At 37.6% G+C, this 24,969-nt stretch overlaps 1 protein-coding gene across 4 annotated transcripts in view; it reads left to right on the plus strand.

The window, feature by feature from the left end:
* Window positions 1-20,578, plus strand: part of GAB1 (GRB2 associated binding protein 1) — a 181,471-nt gene extending 160,893 nt beyond the window's left edge. For 2 of the 4 annotated variants that reach the window (XM_043973057.1, XM_043973058.1), the window contains 5 exons: window positions 7,792-7,881; window positions 10,428-10,521; window positions 12,311-12,434; window positions 18,247-18,369; window positions 19,209-20,578. In XM_043973057.1, coding sequence (XP_043828992.1) covers window positions 7,792-7,881; window positions 10,428-10,521; window positions 12,311-12,434; window positions 18,247-18,369; window positions 19,209-19,367 — 590 coding nt within the window. In that variant the 3' untranslated portion in view covers window positions 19,368-20,578. The remainder of the gene's footprint in view (window positions 1-7,791; window positions 7,882-10,427; window positions 10,522-12,310; window positions 12,435-18,246; window positions 18,370-19,208) is intronic. The other 2 variants (XM_043973059.1, XM_043973060.1) reach the window with 1 other exon arrangement.
* Window positions 20,579-24,969: the final 4,391 nt, after the last annotated feature.

Genomic DNA, 24,969 nt, shown 5'->3' on the forward strand with positions numbered 1-24,969 from the left:
ATGATATATTACTCTAAATATTATATCAGACTTGTAAATTTTGATTCAACTTGGCAAACATTTAGGTACGGTGGATATAAAAATAAGGTATGATGTGGCTTTTTTTGGAGAATCTTTTAATTTGTTATCAAATCATGTTATAATGTTTGCTTAAGCTTGATATAAAAATTTTTTCATGTGACAAATATAAAGAGGTATGGAGATGTAAAATGATTGAATGCAAATTAACTTTTTTTTAAAATGAGACTTTTGAGAGTCAGCATAGAATGATTCCTAGCATTCTAGACTAGAATCAGGGAGCTCCAGGTTCAAATCCTGCACCTAACATTTACTGACTGTGTGACTCTGGGCATTTCACTTAACCTCAGTGATCTGGGCAACTCTCTGAGAGGAATTACAGAGCAGTTTGCCCTTCTGCTTTGGTTAAAACAGTTGCTTACAGTGATGAAATCATAGGATAGAACATTCTATTTCCCTCCTATTCTCCTTCCTCCAAGAAAGTAAAAATGAGAATTTTATATTTTAAGATTTTAAAATCAAATTTTAAAGTGGAAGTTAGTTATAAGTTTGGGAAAATTTTGCTTAGATTTTTTAAGACCATATACCCCTAAGTCACGGCAGCCAGGTGGTGCAGTAGATGGAACACCGGGCTGGAGACAAGAAGAATGATCTTCCTGAGTTCAAATCCAGCCTCAGATACTTACTATCTCTTTGACCCTGGGCATGTCACTTAACCTGTTTGCCCCAGTTTCCTCATCTGTAAAATGAACTGGAGAAAGAAATGTCAAACCAAGTGCCAAGAAAACCCCAAATGGGGTCATAAAGAGTTGGACAGGACTGAAAAATGATTGAACAACAAACCCCTAATTCAAAATATAGGGGGGGGTTGTCTTTATATTTTAAATCTTCTTTCACTTTATTTAAGATTAGCAACTGTTATTCTCCACTCTTGATTTGGGGGATTCCTACTAGAAATAGCTGGGAGTTTAATCAGCTAAATATTTGGCATCACATATGATACAAAGAAAAACCTTTTTCTGATGGAATTTTCCTGGGTTAGTGACATATTTTCACAGTGACCAATCTTGTGGAATTTTGTAAACATCCTAGAGTAAAAAAAACCACTAAGGGACAGTTAGCCCCCTTCTAAAAGGTGTGGGTGTGCTCATCTGAAGGCATGTTTCTTCCTGGTCTTCTTGCCTCCTCAGGGAGCAGCTCCTAAAACCACCTGAGTTGGTTCTTCCCAAATAAAAAGAATCTCAAAAATCATGAAATGGTAGCAGGAGTGCTGGATTTGGAATCAGAGGTACCCAGGGCTCACATCCTGGCTCAGTTTCTTCTTTAATACCTTCTTGACTTTGGGTATGATAGATCACCTCTCTAGGCCATTGTTTAAATTAGATACTAAAGTCCCTTCCTTCTGTATCTAAAAATGAGGATATATGAGTACGTGTGTGTCTGTGTGTGCCATATACACACACTTTATACAGTCATCTCTTCTAGATTGGCAATTAGATGTCTTAATGGGTAAGACCTGGAGTCAGACGGACCAGAAATCATATGTGACTCTGGGCAAGTTAATCCACCTCTGCCTGCCTCATTTTCTCATCTTTAAAATAGGTGTAACAATAGCACCTACCTCCCAGGGTTGTTTTTTTTTTTGGGGGGGGGGGGTTTGGTGAAGCAGTTGGGGTTAAATGACTTGCCCAGGGTCACACAGCTAGTAAGTGTTAAGTGTCTGAGGCTGGATTTGAACTCAGGTTCTCCTGAATCCAAGGCCAGTGCTCTATCCACTGCTGGAAGAACCCACCTAGCTGCCCCCAGGGTTGTTTTGAAAATAAAAGGAGCTTAAAAAAGAAAAGGAGTTAATATTTGTAAAGCACTTTGATAAACCTTCAAGACACACACACACATTAGCTATTATTAGTCAGTGTTTTGTCGACTCAAATTATTTTTCTCCATTAAAAGTCTTTAAAATCTGTTAAGGTAAAAAACAGTGCACTTTTAATGTAAAATGATGCAGAACTTTATTTTATTAATCACTACTCCTATAAAAGTTTTTTTAAAGGCACCAACCTATTGTTTTCCAAAATACTGGGTTCTGGAAGCCTGGTCTCAAAGAGGCCTATTTAGGGTGAGGTGTCTGGGCAGACTATATAGCAGTACTTACTCCCTTTCCTGGCTCACAGTGCTCCCTCCAGTTGGGGGACTTTCAGTGTTTTCTGGACTCTTTGAGGGATCTCTTAAAGTATACCTGGAGAGCACATACTCATGCCACAAGACTGTGCATTAATGCAGGGTTGTTACTTTCAGAGAATCAAAACAGGTAAGTGTATATATGTGTGGTTTTTTTTTACTCCAACTTGCTGCTTTTGGCTCTTAATTTGAAGTGAAAATCCAAAGTGTTTTTAAGCCTTTAAGAAAGGTATTCTGCTTATTTCTGCTTTCCCCTGTTATAATTGCCAAGTGGGGAGCTATATTGTTTTTGTTCATTTGCGTCTGACTCTTCATGACCCCGTAGCATACCAGGCACTTCTGTCCCCCTTTATCTCTTGAAGTCTGTCCAAGCTTATGGTTATTGCTTCCATGACATGATCCACCTCTCTCATCGTCTGCAATCCCCTTCTCCTTTTGCCTTCAATCTTTTCAGCATCAGGGTCTTCTCCAATGAGTCCTGTCTTCTCATCGTATAACCAAAGTATTTAAGCCTCAGCTTCAATATTTAAAATGTCTTTCCAATGAATAGTCAGAGTTAATTTCTTTAAGTCATGATTGATTTGGGCTCCTGGCTGTCCAAGGAACTCTCAGAAGTCTTCTGGAGCACCAAAATTCGAAAGCTATATTACATTGGGATTATTTTTGATGGAAGGTAGTATGTAGACTAATCATAAGGCCACATTTCCTAGCCTTAATATAAGGCTATATAAGGATTATAATTCTCTGGTTCTTTTTTAAATAATCTCTTTGCTTTTTCTGATAATGATCTGGAATCTGCACTTTCAGAGGGTACATCCAAGTTGATGACATTATAGTTCAATAAAAGGGCTTAAGCATCAACTCAGCTACTGCCTGGTGACTAAATTTCCCAAATGATATAGTAGAGTGGCAGGGCCTTGGGACTAGAGGCAGGAGACCCAGGAACTAGTCCTGCCATTCCTAAAAATAGCAAATCGAACCTTGGAGTTTGAGCTAGGTGATTCCACGATGTCCCTTCCAGCTCTAAAGTTCAAGATTCTCATTAAGTCGAAAAGAAGTGTGACATATGGACCAACCAACTCTTACTCTGAATACATAGTATTTTCCCTTTAAGAGAGATTGCATACTACCTAACTCTGTCAGGTAGGCTTTGGGTGTGTTGGGACCATCTTTCATCAAAGAAAAATTTCATCTCTTAGTTTCCACCAGGGGATAATTCACTTGTTCACAAAGTCAATACAGATAATCTATGAATCAATCACCTTCGGTATGAATGATGTACATTCTTATTGTTCAAGTGTAGAGATTAAGACAATGGATAATTAGATATCTCAGGAGATGCCTTTAAAGTGAAGACTGGATCATAGAGGTGGATCAGTAACATCCTAGGTCATCAGTATTTTTTATTTTTTTGGTCATCAGTCTTTTCAAGGAGATCTTTGGGTGCCTTCAAACTTGAGGGGATTCTGCTATCCCTTTCTTTTTTTCACTCAGCTTTAACTTTAAAGACCCAGCTGTTGCTTCCCACTTATGTGACACTAGGCAAGAAATTTAACTGCTCTGAGCCTTATTTTTTTCTTCTATAAAATGGGAAGGTTATTTGTATCATCTCCATGCTGATACAAATTATGAGTTATGAGAAAAAAACACTTTCATATGCTAGAATGAGAGTTGTGATTGTGTTTGTATTTTCTTTTCCATATTGAAGTTGTCCTATAATGAATGACATGTCAACATTTCCATTGTAGAGGGTGACTTCTGGGTTTCACTCTGATTCTCCATTGAAGTTACCAGAGAAGGGGGGGTGGAACAAGTGGAGATTGCTTCATCTTATAATGTATTTGAAGGTCTTTATTCCTGCTCTATCCCTCTGCCTTGCACATACAATTATCTGTCACTATATTTTTCTGCTCTCTCTGTCGAGGCCAGGCTGCAGCTGGCTGAGGCTTCTTTCTGGGAGTTACCCTTAGTTCCCCTGGCATGTTGTCAGCAATGAAGTCAGTGGTCCACATCTCACAAGAATGGATTTTTCTCTTTTCCTTTTATTTTACTGTTCTTTGTTCTGTTGTATTTTTACCTGTATCACAATATTCTAGAACATTTGGGGGAAGGGGTGAATAGGAAGACAAGACATTCCAGATATCTTAGTAGTGGGGGCAGGAGAGTGACAGACATACAGACAAATACACAGACAATATGGAAAAACAATTATAGCATACCCAAATTAACCCGTGACCAACCTACAGAGGAAGCCTGAAATTCACTTTTTTTGTCTTGAATCCTGGTGTTACAACATTCAGCTCATGTTTGTTCATGTAATTGACTCCCGTCAGAAATATATGTACAAAGTGATGCAAATTTTTCTGTGTATCTTTGGCTACTTGAAGACTCCTTGTGCTGTTCACCTGTGAAAAAGGGAGAATAATGAACATTTGAGATGGATTACTTAAAACTAACCTTGAGGGGCAGCTAGGTGGCACAGTGGATAAAGCACCAGCCCTGGATTTAGGAGGACCTGAGTTCAAATCCAGCCTCAGGCACTTGACAATTACTAACTGTGTGACCCTGGGCAAGTCACTTAACCCTCATTGCCCTGAAAAACAAACAAACAAAAACAACTAACCTTGAGTTATACTTGGGTACAAAATAGTTTACATATATATATATATATATATAAAATCTAACATTTTTGTTTTTTTTAAACTACAGCAGGATGAAATGTACAATAAGTGCCACATTTTATTTTGAGTTGAAGTGAATTAAATTATAATGATTTTTTTAAGCAAAAAGTAAGTGGTGAATTGAACATATAGTTGGTTTGAAAGCCTCTTTGGTCTCCTAAATTATTTAAGTAATAATTGGATACAATTTATATAAGATTATGATTTTTATCTAAGGTCATTGTAATGTCACAACATTATACTTTCTCTTGAATACCTGTTGACCTGTCGACTCTAGTAGGCCTCAGTGAATCATCTGTGAGTTGCTTTCTGTTTGTGAAAGCTCTTGCTCATTTTGACCAATCTGCAGGCTAAAAATTATATCTTTTTTTTCTTTTTCTTTTTATCAAAATAGTTATATTTTTAAACATAAAATATAATCATTGTTTTCCTACCTGGAAATCTAAGCTAAGGAAGAAGATAGTGGTATGATTGCACAACAGATGAAACTAGTAAGCTAGATCAGATTTTTTTTTTTTTTAGTGAGGCAATTGGGGTTAAGTGACTTGCCCAGGGTCACACAGCTAGTAAGTATCAAATCAGGTTCTTCTGAATCCAGGGCCGGTGCTTTATCCACTGCGCCACCTAGCTGCCCCTACCTAGATCAGATTTTAAGGAAGACTAGGCCTGACCTACTGATTTCATCTTCATCCATCTCTATTGTCAAGATCCCAGGCAGTATAGTGTACTGGAAACTCACCAGATTTTGGCATCAGGGGAACTGGGACCATCTTTCCAGTCTTTACTTCTAGGCTAACTTCTATGACCTTGGGCAAATCACTTGTCTTGCACACTTGATGAAAAGGAAACTTTTTGTAGGATAGTTTGAGAAATTTTTAGGCTGTGAGCACACTGGCAAAGTGTGATTTTATAGCTCTCTCCTGTCAAATGTACATACGTACATACACACACACACACACACACACACACACACACACACACACAGGAGTAAAGGAACAAAATTCAGTAAGCCCTGCGTGGGGAGTCATGGGATCCCATTAATCCTCCTGTGTGGGTGTTAGAGGGGAAATCTGGCAGTTAGAGACAACGATGCAGAGAAAAAGCAAGCTGCTAGGTAGGGATGACACAATAATTTCATGGCCTTACATGCCATAAGGCTAGTCATCATCTTTACTCAAAATTTTCAGTTAGTGTGCTGGGAAGCCTAAAATGGCATCCCCATCCCCCTGCCCCCCTGCCCCCGATAACATGAACATATTCTGCAGGGGCTCTGTATATGGTTCATACATCTGGGTCTGTTGATAATAATTCATCTTTAGTGTATTGCCAACAGTGAGAAATTTGTTTGTTTTTTACAGAGACTTGACTTTTTCTAAATTTCATTGAAACCTATTTTGATAAGGAAATGACATCACTAAAAGTTAATAGGAAACATTTAAAAGCCATAGGCATAGCAATCTTGACTTGTGTTGCCCTTGAAGGCATGTGAATGAATTGCCTATTCAAATTCTTCCTCATTTTTTCTCCATGTCACAATTTTCCTTGTTTATCCTGTCTCCTCTGGAACCTACAAGTCTGAGTGACTTGGAATCACCTACTTTTCTGACATCAAGTCACAATGGGGAAAGTTTGGTGCCAGTCAGTGCAAGTCCATGAAGTGTTTACTCCAGAATTCTCAGAAGAGGTTAAATGGGGAAATGATAGTAGGCACAGCAATATTTTTATGTGGCCAAACTAAAGTAGCAAAGAGAATTATTATCAACAGACCCAGATGTATGAACCATATACAGAGTCCCTGCAGAATATGTTCATGTTATCGGGGGCGGGGGGGGGGGAGGGGGATGGGGATGCCATTTTAGGCTTACCAGGAAAAAAGTCAAATAGGAGAATTTAGAGTTTTCTATCTTAGACTAACAAAAGTATGTAATTGATTGAGGGGAGAGGGGCAGTGATTGTCAGAAAATGGCAGCTCAGAGGAAAGATGTATAATCAGATGGGGTTTTCGGAAGAGCCACTAGCACTAATCCTTTAAAGCCTAACTCCAGTGCCACCTCCTCCATGAAACCTTCTTTCTATTGGTCAGCAATGACCTTCATCCTCCTGCCGCACTTTAGCATTTGGTTTTGTCCCTGTCCAATGTACTTTCACGTAATATTGTTTATTATCTTTATCTCGGCTTATGTCTTATGCCCTTATTGGACTGAAAGGTCCTTGAAGAAAAGGACTGTCTTGTTGAACTGTTGATTCTTTCACATAGTATTTGCATGGTAGCCTGCATGTAGCAGGTGCTTAATAAATGTTTATTGAATGAATGAGTGAATGAATCAAAATATGGAAAATGGGGAAGTGTAGGGAAGATTAGGTGCTCATTTGTAAAAGAGAAGGCTCTGCTGGAAAGCGTTGGAGGTCCCTTCTGGCTCTAGATGGATGATCCTGTGAATTGTATATATGTATATATGTATGTATATGTGTGTGTGTGTCTGTGTGTGTGTTTATAGAAGATATGAAACTTCAGAGAAATGATGACATTGAAATGTGTTTGCATTAGCTCTGAGAATTTTTATTTGGGTGATGGGTCTTTTTATCATGTTAGCCAGACAAGCTCCTAACATGGAAGGGGTTGGGTTTTCCCATAAGATGCTTAAAAATGACCTAACCAGTCTATGAAAAAGCCTCCATCTTTTATAACCCTTTGCTTCTTATGTATATTTTTGCATGCAACTTATTACTCCTTTCAGTTGTGGTGCTTCCTCTATCCTAGCATGAGACATGGCTGGATTGCAAGATTCTCCATGGGCTTATACTTTTGAAATGTAACCTCTCTGCACAGGGTTCTGTTGCTTATTTACAGAATTCCAACTTTCCCATTAAAAAAAGAACATTATATTAAGAGAGTCTTCTTTCTACCAATTAGGTCAAAGTCCCAAAATTTTAAGACCTAAACCCCATGGTTTAGAGCGAACTGATTCACAAACCATAGGTGACTTTGCTACAAGACGAAAGGGTATGTACTTTAGCACCGCATGTTCTATGGGACTTTGGGATTTAAAAAAAAATTTTTTTTACATTAAAGGAAAGATGGGGGGTAAGGCCTTTATGACTACTGCTGTTACAAATGAGGCTTATCTATCTACATGTAACTTGGGGAGGGAGTAAAGTTTTCCCTTGAAAGGAAATCCAACTCTTGGAAAATTGGATAGGTTGCTTAGAGTTGGAGTTAAGAAGACCTGGTTCAAATCCAGCATCAGACACTAGATGTGTGACCCTGGGCAAGTCATTTAATTTCCATCTGCCTCAGTTTCTTCATCTGTAGAAAGAGGGGATTGGACTCATTGGCTTCTAGGTTCCTAACCAGCTCTAAACCTATAATCCCTATTATTTTTGCAAATAAAAGTTAAAAAAAACAAACAACAAAACAAAAGTGTATGTGTTTAAAAAAGGAAATATTTGGTATTGAGTTTTAACCTGTTGTGTCACTTTTTTGCCCTCAAGTTTGTGGATGGCTTGTATCGTTGCAAATGGTGTCTTGCTGGTATTTACCACACTTTAGAGAACGCCATATATGTAACCTATTTCCATGAGTTAATAAGGTTTAGACTTAGAAAAACAACCGAGCTTCATTTGTCAGAACAGCCACAAATATCTAGGTTTAAGAGGGAATTATGATCTCAGAAGACAAGATCAGCCAAGGCAGGGTCAGTTACTCCAAATACAGTGATCAGCAACATTATCTCATTATCTCAAAAATCTTAATGAAGCAATTCATAGCCCATTGCTTGTTTGTCTTGCCCAGAGCCCTCAGTCATGTGCCTTGTGCAGACTATTTGAGCATCTGACCTAACCACACATTATGTACTATGGCATTATTTATAGTAATGGCTGTTTGGAATCAATTGAGCTGTTTTTCTGAGCCCATCATTTCTGGAAAAAAAATTTTTTTTTTAACTTTAAGATTTTGGTGATGGGGGCCAAGAACTGTGGAATTCAAAGAGGAATTCTTCATCTAAGTGAGGCAGTGTCCAAATTAAGTCTTTAAGCTGCCACATGCATGTGTCACTTAGCTTTTCAGACTGCTGAGGGTTCTGATTTACTGAGCAAATCAGGATCACCCATAAATCAAACTAATTATTTCTAGCTGTCATTTATTGGTTTTATTATCATTCAGCAACAGAAACTGCGGGCATCTTTTCCTTGTCTCCCATAGAGAAAGCAAATAGTATTAAGGCTATTGTATTTAGCCAAAAAATAGATGACTTTAAAAAAAAATGTCTTTGGCTTACTTTTTAAAAAAGTGGAATCACTAATTTTTTTAGACTAGACACAAATCAAATGTTTTAAGAAACAATTCATAGTGAAATGTTATGTTTCATTATGATATTTTAAAAGAGAGATTCTTAACCTTTTTTGTGTGTTGTGAACCCCTTTGACACTGGTGAAGCCTGTGTATCCCTTCTCAGAATAATATTTATAAATTAATAAAATACAATACATAGGAAACCAATTATAATGAAATAGTTACAAAAATATTTTTTTAAAAAATAGGTTTATGAACTCCAGGTTAAGATCCTCTATTTTAAAGAAATATCTTAAAACGTTGATCTTTGTTTCTTTAAAAAAAAAAAAACAATGAGGAGCAGCTAGGTGGTGCAGTGGATAAAGCACCAGCCCTGGATTCAGGAGGACCTGAGTTCAAATCTGGCCTCAGACACTTAACACTTACTAGCTCTGTGACCCTGGGCAAGTCACTTAACCCCCATTGCCCCGCAAAAAAACCCAAAAAACCAAAAAAACAATGGATAGAGTTGTATGATTACTGTTGGGTTTGGGATGCATGGTTCTATGGTGGAAAGAGCCCTGGTATTTGGGGTCAGAGTGCCTGAGTTCAAATCCTGTCTCTGCATTTTAACACCTTTGGGGCCTTGGGTAATCTCTCACCCTTGATGTAAAATGAGGATAATAAAACTCATACTACCTACCTCACAGGGTTGTTGTGAGGAAAGCGCATTGTAAGCCATAGAAGCGCTATAAAAGTGAGCCAATATTGTTTCTAAATTCAGGAAGGAATGTGCTTTTTAAATGCTTATTAAAAGAGAGAGGGGAAAAAAACTCTCTATAATGTAACAGTAGCTATTCAGCTTCAACTAATCAAGAGAAGCTTAATTGAGAAGCATATATAAAAATGAAATAATTATTCACAATTTCTTTCCTTTTTAAAAAATGTTCATGAATTAAATAGGCATTTAAATCAAAAAGCAATGTAGTCTAGTAAAATAAATCCTGGACCAAGAACCAGGAGACTTGGGTTCTAATTCAGGTCTGTCATTAATTAACTGTGTGATTTAGGTCACTTATTTTTCTGTGCCTCATTTTCCTTATCTGTAAAATGAGAAGATTGAACTAGATCTTCTCTCAGGTTTCTTACGATCCTTTAAAAAAAAAAGTATGCAGACATATACACATACACACCAATATTACAATACCATATGTGTTTTACATTGTCCTGTGCCTTAAGATCTTGTCTCTCTTTCTCTTTGTGTGTTTCTCATACAGTAAAGCCAGCACCACTGGAAATCAAACCATTGTCAGAGTGGGAAGAGTTCCCAGCTCCTGTGAGATCTCCTATTACCAGGAGTTTTGCTAGAGAGTAAGTCTTTGGTTTATTTGCATTACTTTGAATAATTACCATTGTTCATGAGAGTAATTTTTAGAAGCTGTGGCATGCCTAGGAAGCAGGCTGGCATGGAATGAGATGGAGGAAGGAGGGCTAAGAGTCTCTTCTTTAAAAGTGAGAATAATGTGAAAAGCATTGCCCAGAGATTGTTTGTGTATGTGGGATATTTTTTCTCTGTATGCTGGTGCAGCCACACCAGAAGGAATTGCGTGTTGATTATGAATATGTATGAGTATATGCCAGTGGTTTTTGAAAGGGACTTTCAATATATTCCACCACTCCAAAACATCTGTGGTCCCATTGATGTTGGTAATCCCTCCAGCGATGGGGTCCAGTTCAGCTATGTGTACACAATCTGTGTTATCTTATATAAATCCCCTACATGAGGAACATCTAACAAGTTGGGGAGGGGCGGTTGTCCTTCCTCTATCTACATCCAGAGTTCTGAACTTTTTTTTTGACATAGTCCCCTTTGATCATCTGGTGAAGCCTAGGACCCCTTCTCAGAATAACGTATTGTTGTCCACACTCATAATGGAAAGAATTGCTAAATAATGGTGAGAATGTAGTCAAACTGAAAATATCGTTTTCTTCCATCCAAATTCATCCTCCCCCCACCCCCCCATGGACCCTAGCCATGGTCCCCAGGTAAAGAATGCTTGTTCTATATCATTTGAACATCCATGAATCCCACTTGAGTATGTAGCTAGGTCCCTGGTTGTCTTTTGCTCTCAATGCATGACCAGCTCATCTTTTTTCCCCCCAGCCGAACATCCTGTAGGTATACATAATATAGGCTGGATTTTTTAAAAGAAATTTTCTAATATCCTTTTTTTTTTTTTAACTGAAGTTGTTTTTATATGGCATCAGGTGGATAGTTCTGTGAGAATTGGAATGACACCCCTTGCTGGGAGGGACATTGTGAGCTCTGGCCTGAAAAGAAACCATGTGACTTTAGCATCTGGAAGTGACGTTTGCCGCCCCATCAATCAGAGCTACCAACCAATTAGCTTGGAGCTGTGTGTGTGTGTGTGTGTGTGTGTGTGTGTGTGTGTGTGTGTGTGTGTGTGTGTGTGTATGGCCCTGTTTCCTGTTTCACAGGAGGCTTCAGGGAGGAACGAAGCCTTTTCTGTGGCTTGGTAGCAGAAACAGGCAGGACAGGGAGAGCAGGCAAATCTCATACTTTATCCATGAGTTAAACTTTAATAAATACTTAAAATTCCAAACTCTTGCAAAAACTTCTAATTTAAGGTGATCACTCATTAGATTTTAGACATCATAGCTAGAATTTTATGCCCTTACAGTTCCTATTACTTTTCATTAATAGAAGCAGTGCGACACAATGGATAGAACAGGCTTGGAGTAAAAAGGACTTACGTTCAAGTACTGCCCCAGATTTAGTGACTGGGGAAGACGCTTAACTCCTCTGTGCCTCAGTTTCTTCATCTATAAAAAGGGGGATTGGACTCAGTGACTTTCTGAGGTCCCTTCCAGCTTTACAGGAGTCGTTTGATAATCCTATCATTTGGTTCCCACACAAAATAACTCTGTGCATGAACAGAAAGATGGCCTTTTAAAGATTAAACTCCAGAGATTCATTACACATTTCAATGGGCTAAGAATAAAGGATTGTGTGAAATCGTAAATAAAACTCTGATGAATATAAACAGGGACCAAAAAAAATTAATTGTATTTTTAATACAATTTTTAAGCAATTTGATTCTAATTTATATTGCTTATAAAAATAATTCCTGGTGATTAGCTCCTCCAGGTTTCCTATGTCTCCTCGACCGGATTCAGTTCATAGCACAACTTCAAGCAGTGACTCTCATGACAGTGAAGAGAATTATGTGCCCATGAATCCAAATCTATCCAGCGAAGACCCAGTAAGTAAAATCTGCATGTAACCTCTGCCCTTCTCATATGGCTGCTGCTTATCTCTCATTCAGATTGAAGCAAGACTCATTTCTCCCAAGCTGTAAACTAATCCAACACAAGAAAAAAGGCAATTTCTTACCATCCTTTCTCCCCTTCTCTCTAAATTTATCATTGATGATATAGAAACTATATCAAGAGCAGAATATTTTCTCATTGGGTTAATTAAAGGAGTGTAAGTGCTTTACCAAGGTAATTTCCTCTCCTTGAGATGTATTTGAGGTTCAAAATATATTTGTATAGTTTACCTTTAATCTCTGGGGGAGTTTTTGTTTAGTTTAGTTTTTTTCTGAATACAAAAGCAGTCATACAATGGCATGCCAAAACCTCAGAGATAAAGGATAAATATCAGACCTCATTTTCACTCTAATTCAACATTTAATATGCCAAACAGGGGGGAAGGAGATGGTTTGAGTGGAGATTTCATTATATCCTTTCTTGACACTCTGATATTGCATTTGTAAATTTCTCAGTCTCTTCCCCTTCCCCACCCAAATCTCATCATTGTATCAAATTCCTGCCCTTGAATTCATTCTTCTTAAACTAAAGACAAACCCGAGCTTTCCTGGAAGGGGAAATAGCTGTTAGCAAACTCATTAATCAAGGTTGAGCTGGAACTCTAGGTGTCCACTCAAATTAATTTACTTTTTTGGGGTTTTTTTTGGTTTTTTGTTTGTTTGTTTTTTGGTGAGGCAATTGGGGTTAAGTGACTTGCCCAGGGTCACACAGCTAGTAAGAGTTAAGTGTCTGAGGCTGGATTTGAACTCAGATCCTCCTGACTCCAGGGCCAGTGCTCTATCCACTGTACCACTTAGCTGCCCCCTCAAATTAATTTACTTTTAATTGAGGTCAATTTATGCCTCCAACATGATGCTGTAGAAAGAATATTGGATTTGAGGTCAGGACCCAGGTTCAGATCTCAGTTCTTAGTACCTGTGTGACCCTGGGTAAGTCATCTAATTTCTTTGTACCTCAGTCTCATTTGAAAAATCAGGGGTTTGAGGAGCAGCTAGGTGGCTCGGTGGATAAAGCACCAGCCTTGGATTCAGGAGGACCTGAGTTCAAGTCCGACCTCAGACACTTGACACTAACTAGCTGTGTGACCCTGGGCAAGTCACTTAAACCTCATTGCCTTCCCCCCCCCAAAAAAAAAAAATCAGAGGTTTGGGCTAGATGGCCTCCAAGGTCCCCTCCAGATCTAAATCTTCCATCCTATGAAGTTATGGAAAAGTTGCTGATGTGCATTGTCGGGGGTGGAGTTTCCATACCAAGTCTTCTGTATGATAATGCAATCATGGCTCTGACCCTGCCCCTCAAAACAGGAAATTAACATGTGGCTGGAGTCTTGAGAGAATACAAACTCCTACTGTGGGAGTAAGCAATGAGAAGTGAGTCCTGCTGGAACAAAGTCTTTCTGATCCTTCAATAATTAACCCCACTCCACTCTCCTCCACCTCCAAGACAGAGCCTAAAGCCCACTCGGAGTTGGAATATGCCATCACAGGACCTCAGTATAGAAGCAGCAAGACACATATATGCCTCCCAGATTAGAATGCTACAAGAAGGTTTTTTTGTTTTGTTTTGTTTTGTTTGCGGGGCAATGGGGGTTAAGTGACTTGCCCAGGGTCACACAGCTAGTAAGTGTCAAGTGTCTGAGGCCAGATTTGAACTCAGGTACTCCTGAATCCAGGGCCAGCGCTTTAACCACTGCGCCATCTAGCTGCCCCCAAGAAGTTTTTATGGTTATCTTTAGTTTGTATAGTTTGCATTTCCCACTCTGTTCCTAGCTCATCACTCCCCAGAGATCTATCTGGGAGTTGGCCTGGACTTAGGCATTGCACATAAAATTATGACTTTTTGCAACCTTTGTTATTTGGTTATCCTTATATTTTTGATTAGTTGACTATGTGTGACAGATCCTTTTTAGTAACTTTATTTTCTTCCCAATAATTCCATTTGTAGAGCACATAGGGTCTGAGTCCATTAAGACTGGGGACAGGTCTAGAACAAGGAAGACCCAAGTTTAAATCTGGCCTCAGACACTTAATAGCTGTGTCACTTAACCTCTGTTTGTCTCAGTTTCCCTATCTGTAAAATGAGAATAATAATAGCACCTACCTTCCAGGAGTGTTGTGAGGATCAAATGGGATAATAATTGTAAAGTGCTTGGCACAATGCCTAGCACATAGTAAGCACTATATAAATGTTATATGGTGGTCATCATCATTATGGCCCACATGCTAAAATAAGCCTATTGGCAAACAAAACATTTGTTTAATTGTATGAAATATAATAGAAAATGGGATGAACCATCTACAAGATTGGCCCCAAACCAGAGAAAACTTTTTAGAGTTGGGGACTTAATATCAATAAAACTATTTTTGTGTGTGAAAAGAACTCCTTGCATTTTAAAACTTCAAGATATACATGACTAAGTTAGTACAAATTAAGTATTTTTGAGTTGATGTGGGGATTAAAAATAGTATATTAAAAGAGCAGCAAGATTTTTTACTTATTTTTTCAATTCCATTCAAAATGTGTTTCTTAAGCATCTCCTATGTGCCAGTTGCTGTGACAGAAATGGGTAGTACCAAGACCAAATAATAGTCTCTGCCTTCAATGAAATTATATTCTACTGAAAGGAAATAGCACATACATAGATGTGAATACACATGCAAAGTAATTTGGGGAATGAAGGAGTGCATCATCACCTGAAGGAGCCTCATTTCAGTCTTTATAAGGGCTTAGAACAGGAGACAGAATATCATGTTTGGAGAAGCAAGTAGACTAGTATGGTGGGAATCTAAACATGTGTGAGGGGGGAGTAATATGAAATTAATCTAGAAAAAATATATTGGAGCCAGCTTGGGAAGAGCTTGGCATGCTGAGTTTTGCAGTGCAGTGTTTATATTCTGTTCTAGGCCAGTGAAGCTTCCTGAATGGGGCAGTGGCATGGCTTAGATATAGGCTGTAGGAATATCTGATAGCTTAATGGAGAATGGATTGGAAAGGTCAAAGACCAGAGGCACAAAGAACAAACAGGAGGCTAGAGCAGCAGCCCACATGAGAGATTATAGCAGCCTGATCTAGAGAGAAGAGTTAGAGAAAGCATGCAGGAGGAAAGACTGAAAGAGCTAAATTGAGGGTGGATATTTAAATAAAAGAGGAATGTTGGAAATCAGAGATTTGAAGATCTGTAAACTGAAAGAAATTGGAATGTATGAAATATTTCTACATAGACACTACTAGCTGCTCTGGTATCTAACGAAGAGCAGGGTAGGAAAAGGCTTGATGAGTGGACAGGTATATAAAGATGCCTTGTTTAAACATTGTTAAAAAATGCCAGGTGCCATTTTGGAAAGCTAGAATGGTTGCCATCTTCCCTCAAGCTCATCATGCTGCTGACTACAAATAGGCATTATAATCTGAATATGTGGTGTTGGGATCACTCTCTACATAATAGAGTATGATCTAATATCTAGGCAAGTTGATCTGAGGTTATAAGAAGAGAAAATCGACTTTCATTAGAACAACGTCAGTTTTGATCCACAATAATTAGCAGGACAGATTTGAAACAGGAAGGGGTCTTAAAGATCATATAATCCAGCATCCTCATTTTACATATATGAAAGACCCCAGAAACGCTAACATGACCACCAAAGGCAGGGCTAGGATTTTAATCCTGGCCCTCCAAACTTAAATCTAATGCTTTCCCCATGGTATAACATTGCTTATCAAGTAAAAAATTTACAACTATGCTAGGATGTCATTAGACATAGAACAACTATACCTTTTAGAATATTAAAATTATTCCACCAGAGAATTTTTTTTAAAATGTGTATGGTTGTGTGGGTACAGAACCATGGGATGCTGTAAATCTAAGTATTCTCCATCAAATAAACTTAGAGCAAAAATTCTTTCAGTGACCATTTGGAATATAGCTTTTCCCCCCATACTGTGTGAAATGATAAGAGCAGGAATGCAAAGAGAAGAATCCCTAGAAATGTCCATTCTCTTGCAGAGGAGGAGGAAACCACAAATAGTGAAAATAGCCATTGCACAAACTTGCCAGCCCAAATTCTACTGATTTTATTTTTGTTATCATAATTTAATCTTCAAGCATCAAAGCTTAAGTACAATATAGCCAGACCAAGGAGTAGAAATTAGAGTTGGATGGGGGTGTTACCAGCCCTACATTCTAGTCAGAGCCCGGGATTCAGAGCTGGCAGAGGCTCCAGAAGTTGTACAACCCTCTCATTTTGCAAGTGTGGAAACTAAGGACAAGGAGATGAAAGGTCCTGTTTGTGGTCACAAAATAAATAGTAGCCCCAAGGCTTCAGCCCAGGCCTCAGGCTCAAAGTCAATATTCTTCCCAATGTAAATGGCTCCTACTCTTGGTTTATCCTCCTAAGACCTGCACTCTGTTCTGTAAAATGCAGGAGCTGGGCTACTTACTCCCAGGTCTCTCAGCCCTAGTATTCTGATGAGTCCATAAGAGGCAGGGAAGAGCCTAGACTTGGAGGCAGAAGATCTGGGCCCTGTCATTGTGACTTCTGGCAAGTCGCTTTGCTTTTGTACCTCAGTTACTTAACTATAAAATAAGAAGATTATAATAGATTCTTAATACGGTCCTTTTCAGCACTAAACCCATGATCCAAGGAAGTGTGGCTAAATTTAAAATAATTTTTAAAAAATATTATTTTCCCCTCAATTACATGTAAAAGCAATTTTTAACATTCTTGTTTTTAAAATTTTGAGTTCCAAATCCCTCCCTTCCTCTCTCCCTCAGAAGACATGTGATTAGATATAAACTACACATGTACAGTCATGCAGAACATTTCCATATTAGTCATGTGGTGAAAGAAAACACACAAAAAAATAACATGAAAAATAGTGTGCTTCAATCTGCATTCAGACTCCATCAATTCTTTCTCTGGATGTGGATAGCATTTTTCATCATGAATCCTTTGGAATTGTCTTGGATCATTGTATTGCTGAGAATAGCTAAGTCATTCCCAGTTGACTGTCATACAATATTGCTGATACTATGTACAGTGTCCTAGTTCTGCTCACTTCACTTTACATCAATTCATCTTTTCAGGCCTTTCTGAAATCATCCTGCTTGTCATTTTTTTTATAGCACAATAACATTCCATTACAATCATATACCACAGCTTGTTCAGCCATTTCCCAGTTGATGGGCATCCCCTCATTAAAGTTACTTTAAATAACATTAACATTGAGGCAGGATAGAAAACAGTGGTATTTGATGTCTTCCTATAACCCATACTAACTGAATGACAACAGGCCCCAGACATCACCAGGACAATAAGTAACAGATAAGTTGCTGATCTTCATCATTGGCAGAGGGCTGAGGGTGTGGGAGGGGATGGCGTTAGAATTCCACACTGGGAACTTCCCACAATGATGTAATACCCAGATATGGACATAAAACAAAACCCCCAAAAAGGCGCATCAGAGATTGCACCTTGATGTGCCAACTTAAGTGTGAGCTGAGATTGAATTTTTAAATTCTCTTTGTTGTTGTCACAAGCACATATTAAATTGCTTTGTTATTTTTATTTTTTTTAAGTTTAATACATCTTGCTTCACCTATGGGAAGTTTTAAAAGTGTGCATTGATTATTAAACCAAGATGATCTTTTGATCTCTTTCTCCGTAGAACAATGTTTAGATCATCTACACCAGGTTAGAGTTCATTGCAATATCTTGAAGTTAATGGTTTTTTCTGTTACAATTTCAGAATTTGTTTGGCAGCAATAGCCTAGATGGAGGAAGCAGTCCAATGGTAAAGCCTAAAGGAGACAAACAAGTGGAATACCTAGACCTAGATTTAGATTCTGGGAAATCAACACCACCGCGGAAGGTAAATGAAATTTATATACCAGGGAAATAGAGACTACACACAGTTTGCTAACTTGAAAAAAGACACATTTCACCTGAAGAGGAGATGTTGGCAACAAGCATAAGATAGGCTAAATGTGTGTGCTTTTGTTCAACTATTTTTTTCATTAGAAATTTCATATTTGATTTTGATGTAGTGCCTGACACATAGCATATGCTTAATAAATACTGTTGATTGATAAAAGATGGTGGATGTTTGGTATGTGTAGATGGTCAGATATTCCTGCCACTATTCTCTCCCCCTTCTCCCTGCATCCCCCTCCAGGTCCTTGAGCGTAAGGGATATTCATTTTTAGCTTTATATCACCAGAATTTGGTGCTGTACCTTACATGTAGTAATTGTGTAATAAATTTTTGTCAGATGAAATTGAATTTTTTAACCCTAGTATTAAGGGGGGGTATCCAAGAGAGAGATGGCAATTTTGATAAATATGGGGAAAGGGCCTGAACAAATTGTTTGCAATCGGTGCCTTTGTAGAATGTATTCAGTTGGTTGATCTTCATATAGTAATTTGTCTCATGTTTCTTTTTTTTTTCTTTTTTTTTTGGTGGGGCAATGAGGATTAAGTGACTTCCCCAGGGTCACACAGTTAGTACGTGTCAAGTGTCTGAGGCCAGATTGAACCTGATCAGGTCCTCCTGAATCCAGAGCCGGTGCTTTATCCACTGTGCCACCTAGCTGCCTCCTGTCTCTTGTTTCTTAAGCAGGCACTTTATTAGATGACTGTTTTTCTCTTAGTCTTAATTTGTTTACCTCTTTCCTTTCTCTTTCTAATTCTTTTTTCTTTCCTTGCCTCTTAGCAAAAGAACAGCGGCTCTGGTAGCAGTGTGGCTGATGAGAGAGTGGACTATGTTGTGGTAGACCAACAGAAGACGTTGGCCTTAAAGAGTACCCGAGAAGCCTGGACTGATGGGAGACAGTCTACAGAATCCGAAACCCCAACAAAGAGTGTCAAATGAAGATCCTTCTCTAGCTGCCTCCCAAGAACAGAAGAAACCAGAATTCTCAAGTTAATTCCTGGTAAAAGATGGTACAGAGCCACATCCACAGCAGTGTTTGACTGAAGAGGACTTGACTGTTCGACTCCGGATAGGCCCTTGAAATTAATGGAGTTGAAGTCAATAGACATTTCAGACAAAATCAAGCAATTGATTACCCTAAATGGTGCTTTGTGGTATCTGAACAAAATACATGATGTAAATAACATATAAAAATAGTATTGTTTAGCTCCCAGAGAAACATTTGTTCTCCAGTTAATACATTTGTAGTATTACTATATTTATGCACTTTTTCAGTTAAAATATGGGTTCAGGTATTCCCAAATAATGTACCTTAACGAAGTTCTTTTGGGAGTTCTCATTTTTCCTCACACTACTCCAAATAACAATCCTAGGTTAATTAAGCTACATATAGAGTAGAACTTGGTGTCTAAACTTCACTTGTCCATTTTAAAGTGCATTAGAAGTAGATTCACAACTTAATTGACTACCTGAAACTTTAAGTGGTGAACGATAGTTTGCTACTTAAGAAAAAAAAATTAATGCAAAGCATAATGAGGGGCTTGCCATTTGCCCCCCTAACACATATGCTATAAGTTAATCATAATGAACCATTCTGGATTTAGGACCTACCATTCTTCCTTAGACACATTTAGTTTAGCAGCGGAATTTTCTATTTTTTTTTTTTTTGGTTTTTGTTAATGACAGTGTTTGGGGTTCATTAGGTGAAGATTCTGCAGGGTAGGATCTTGCACCTTTAAAAGACTCAATAATTAAATACTGACTTAGCCTGCAAACCACTGAGGGCATGCAGTAATGTTGTGATTCACATTTATTAACATGTATTGATCTTTACATGATTTACAAAAGGTAGAAAATATAGAAATAATCAGGTACGTACGGAGCACTGCTGTGCTCATCACACTGATCAGGTTTGGACTGAGCTTTTAGTCTCACTTAGAAGTCCTGGTATTTGGTTTCCAACTTGAAATTAATGGGACAGTTGACATTCACTGTTAGTACTAGTAACATACTGTGATTTTTTAATTAGACAGTAATACAGATTTATTATTCTAGGAATGGAAATAACTATGTTTTGACACCATAGTGCCCTTTCTATGAATTTTTATTTTACTTAATCTTCTTCTTGGCCTTATATTTAAATCCCTATGCAACTGATATTTTATATATATATATATATATATATATATATATATATATATATATATATATATATATATATATATACATACATTTTTTTAAAAGAACAGATGCTGTTATGTAAGTAATTGCCATGTGTGACACCTGTTGCGTTTCCAGTAGAGGATGTAAAGGTTTTTTTGTGCTGTGATTTTTATTCACTGCCCCAATTCCACATACACTTGGAGCCTCAGTGTAACATGACTTGCTAGAATGGGGAATTCAGCTTTGGGCACCCATAACTAGGTTTGCTCTTGAGAGCACCAGAAGAGCTTTGAGATAACACTATCTCCCATCTTAAACTTGGTCCTGTGCTATGAGTACCACGGTGATGGCATTAAAATCAGACTACAATATATTAATCTGCCTTGGTTTAGAAACATGATTTAGTTATCAGGAAGAAACTACCATTCTTTACCCAACAGACATATGTAAGACCTAGTATATATATATATATATATAATATATATATATATGGAATAAAATGTACTAACATGGAGGAGGGAGGGAAAAGGAGGAAGGGAGAAGACTGTCCCCAGTTGTAAGACATCTCTCCCTTCTTACATCCAGACCCCTGACTGTTGCCTACTTAAACCATTCTGTCCTGTTTTCTAGCATGTTGGCCTTACTACTGTGCCTAATCATCTTAGTGGATTTTTTCCTCAATCCACAGTGTATAAATGATCCTAATAAGGTGGCTATAGAGCTAGTAACTTTTTGATGCTTTCAATGTTTGCTTCTTTTTTGGAAGAAAAAAAAAAACTAAAACTGAGATGTACTTTACAAGGTGATTTTTAAAAAAATATATCAGATTGTTCAAATGTGATATAACTGTTTTGCCATGGAACCATAAAATAAAGGCTAAGTGCTATGAAATGTGCCTAACCTACCCAAACTTAGTTAGTTGGTCTGTGAAAAAATGCAGAATTGTGTTGCCTAGTACATGTGACTTAAAACATTTTCAAAGAGAAGTTAAAGATAACTGAGAAATAGGAACTGTATGTTATTTTTTAAATGGTCTCTTGGATCTCAAGCTATGGTGAAAAAATGTGATAGTTTCTTTTCTGCATAACTTCGTCAAGTTCTTCATTGTTTCCCCTAGGAATGCAGCACTCCCAGCAGGTCATAGTTGTGAGTGTTTTCCCATCATGAAGGGTGAGCACTTTGGGTACTTGAAATATTTTAGGAAGGCAGTTTGCTGTAGGAAATTAACATCCACTGAAAATTTTCTCACTAAGATTAAATGAAAAAAAAAAAAGAAATTCTCCTGGAAAGTGAGTCTGGTGCTAAATCAGTCAGTGGTATTGTGAAAGTTCAAGAACACTGTGCTAGCTTTGGGTATCTCAGCTGTCTTTTTTCCACATGATTGGTGTTCATAAAATGGTAAATATGTATTTTAAACATTAAATATAATTTTGCTAATGTCTTGCTTCCTAAGCAGCTATTACACTTCATGAAGGTGTCTAGCATTTCAAAACTTAATCTTTATTTACATTTTTAAAAAAAATTCAAATTTTTTTACTCTCTTGACTTTCAAAGGATTTAAGCTATTTCACCCCACAGCGGGCATCTCTTAGTACAGTTTTTAAGCTGTCAGTGGTAATGTTTTTGTTTGTACTCTAGCCAATTAAATGTACATACAATTATATCAATACCACATGAACAACTGTGAGCAGAATAGAGAATACTACGCAGATACTCTGAGGTACATAGATATAGATATATATAAAAGCAACTGTGGCTTCTAATTAAAAAAAAAAAAACTACACACAACGGAAGTAATAGCAGACCAAATTTAATTTGATTTATAAATACTGCAGTCCATAGCCCCATCAAAATTTTCCCTGGCCTGTTTTTCCCCCCTACTAGGACAAATGAAGTTAGGGTGATTTTTGAAATATGTTAATATTTGTGGATGTTAGAAAGCTGAGAATATAACATTGGTTTTATTCCCACCAGTGGGGAGTTACCAGGTTTCTTTAATTGTATTCTGTTGAATCTTAAAGTTGTTTCATGGCTACATAATATATCTGGGACACAAAGTAGAACATGCCCAGCTGCTTTCAAATATACTTAATGCCTCCTTATTTTGCCTCCTTGAAAGTGATGAAATAAGTATTTTATAGAGCTATGCAAAGCCTTTAACATTTAGAAACAGCAAGAGATGGGATGATGGCTCTTGTTTTATGACCTGATGATTGACTGTGGAAGGCAAGGCCTACCAAGTAGTGATGGGTAATATGAATATGAATGAAAAAATCAAGCATATACGAATATGTGTGTATGCATATGTATTTATATATGTATATAAATATAAGCACACATATTTATATACATATAATTTCCCATAATAGCACAGCTACTATTAATAACATTCTCATTTTTATAAACAATGTGTGTGGTATTGTAAAAAAAATTGTATTTCATAGCTATGATAAGATGAGCTTAGACCCAGTTTACTAACTGAATTTGGCATTTTTGCTTTAACCATTTTATAGATGTATTTACACAGGTATATCAACAGTACCCCATAAAAATCTAGATAAGAATTGCCATTCTGAGGAGGGCCAATAGCCTGTTCATTTCCTTATTCTATCTCTGACAGTATCTCAGAGGGTTGTAGGTCTATAGGGAGATGTGATTGCCCTCTATAAGGTCAACCTCACAGTTAGGAAGTAGGATGCAAGAACAATTCAATTCCCACATTCTCTCTCCTTTTCTATATTTCTGCCTGCAAAGTTAGGCCATGTAATTCATGAATATTCTAGGCATTCAAATGTAAATATGTTTCCTGAGAAGAAATTAATCTTTCCTGGTTGTAATGTAGAAACAAAACTTCTGATTGCTCTTTTGTTGAGAGAGGTCTAACTACCTTGTTCACAGAAACTTGGGGGTACTGCAACTTCAGAATGTTATATATTTTAAAAGGTGTTTGAGTGACAGGTTACATTTCCTTACTGTTGAACTAATCTGGTAACACTTCCCTAAACTTAGTCATTTTAACACTAAGTAAAATTATTTTTCTTAAAGGTTATTAAAATAAATGGAAAACTATAAAAAACTCAAAACAAAGTTTCCAATCTTGTTTCTCTAATCTGTGTTTGGTCAAAGACCATGTTTTAAAATTTTCTATTTTACTACTCTTGTTTTATTAAATTGCTGCCTCTGACAAATTACATTTGTGTGGTATTGGCTTAGAGGGATTCTAAACACCCTATTTTTACCCTGAAGTAGCACTGCAGAAGCACAGGAATGTGAGCTTTCTCAGTATCCTAAGGGTTTGTTTGCATGAATTCCACCTCCCACCTTTTTCAGTGGGATGGTTTGACTATTGGGAGGAGTGCTGAATTTTATTCCTTCCATATTTTTTGCTCTTTATGAGAGGCTGCCTGCCTCACTTGATAGAAGTTATGAATATAAGTGTGTATAGCATGACCCACTTGCCAACAATGATGAACAAAATGACCTTTCTATGCCTGATTCTCAGGTCTATGTGTTCCAAGATATCTTGCCATTACTCAGTAAGTGCTGTGTATTTCTCAACCTGGTCCATTTTGCTCAGATATTTATAGCGGTTTCAAAGCATGATTTAAAAATCCATTAGGAGAAATAATTCCAAAATTGTGTTGTTATTGTTGTTTTCCCAGTATTGAGAACTTGGTGCATTTCCTATTGTATCATAGATTGAGAGCTGGCAGGGAACTTAGAAGCCTTAGGGTCCAATACCTTTCTTTCACAGATGAGGAAATTGAGGCCCATAGAAAGTAAATGACATGGGGCAGCTAGGTGGCGCAGTGGATAAAGCACCGGCCCTGGATTCAGGAGTACCTGAGTTCAAATCCGGCCTCAGACACTTAATACTTACTAGCTGTGTGACCCTGGGCAAGTCACTTAACCCCAATTGCCTCACTTAAAAAAAAAAAAAAAAAAAACAAACCAAAAAAACAAAAAGAAAGTAAATGACTAACCAAGGATCATGCAGGCAGAGGTAGGATTCAAAATCAGGTCTTTTGAGTCTAAATCCATTATGCTCCACTGGAACCAACCTCAGACTCTTGCTGTCATATTTTCTTCCAAGAGTTAGGCACTGAGGAGGAAATATCCTATGAGAAAATGATGTGCTCAAGGAGAAATCAGTGATCTGATCAGAGGCAGTATATGAACAGTGAAAAAATGCCTTGTGATTCTACAACAAGTACAATAGAAAGGGCACTGAACTTGGTGTCAGAAGACCCGATTCTAATCTCATATTCTGCCACTTTCTCCCTTTGGGACCGTGGAAAAGTCCTTTCATATTTGGTCCTCAATATATTTACATGAACTTGATGATTCTTTGATCCTGACTGGGTTTTAGTCTTGAATG

The sequence above is a fragment of the Dromiciops gliroides genome, chromosome 6 (assembly GCF_019393635.1).
Source record: "Dromiciops gliroides isolate mDroGli1 chromosome 6, mDroGli1.pri, whole genome shotgun sequence".
In the NCBI taxonomy this organism is placed as follows: Eukaryota; Metazoa; Chordata; class Mammalia; order Microbiotheria; family Microbiotheriidae; genus Dromiciops; species Dromiciops gliroides.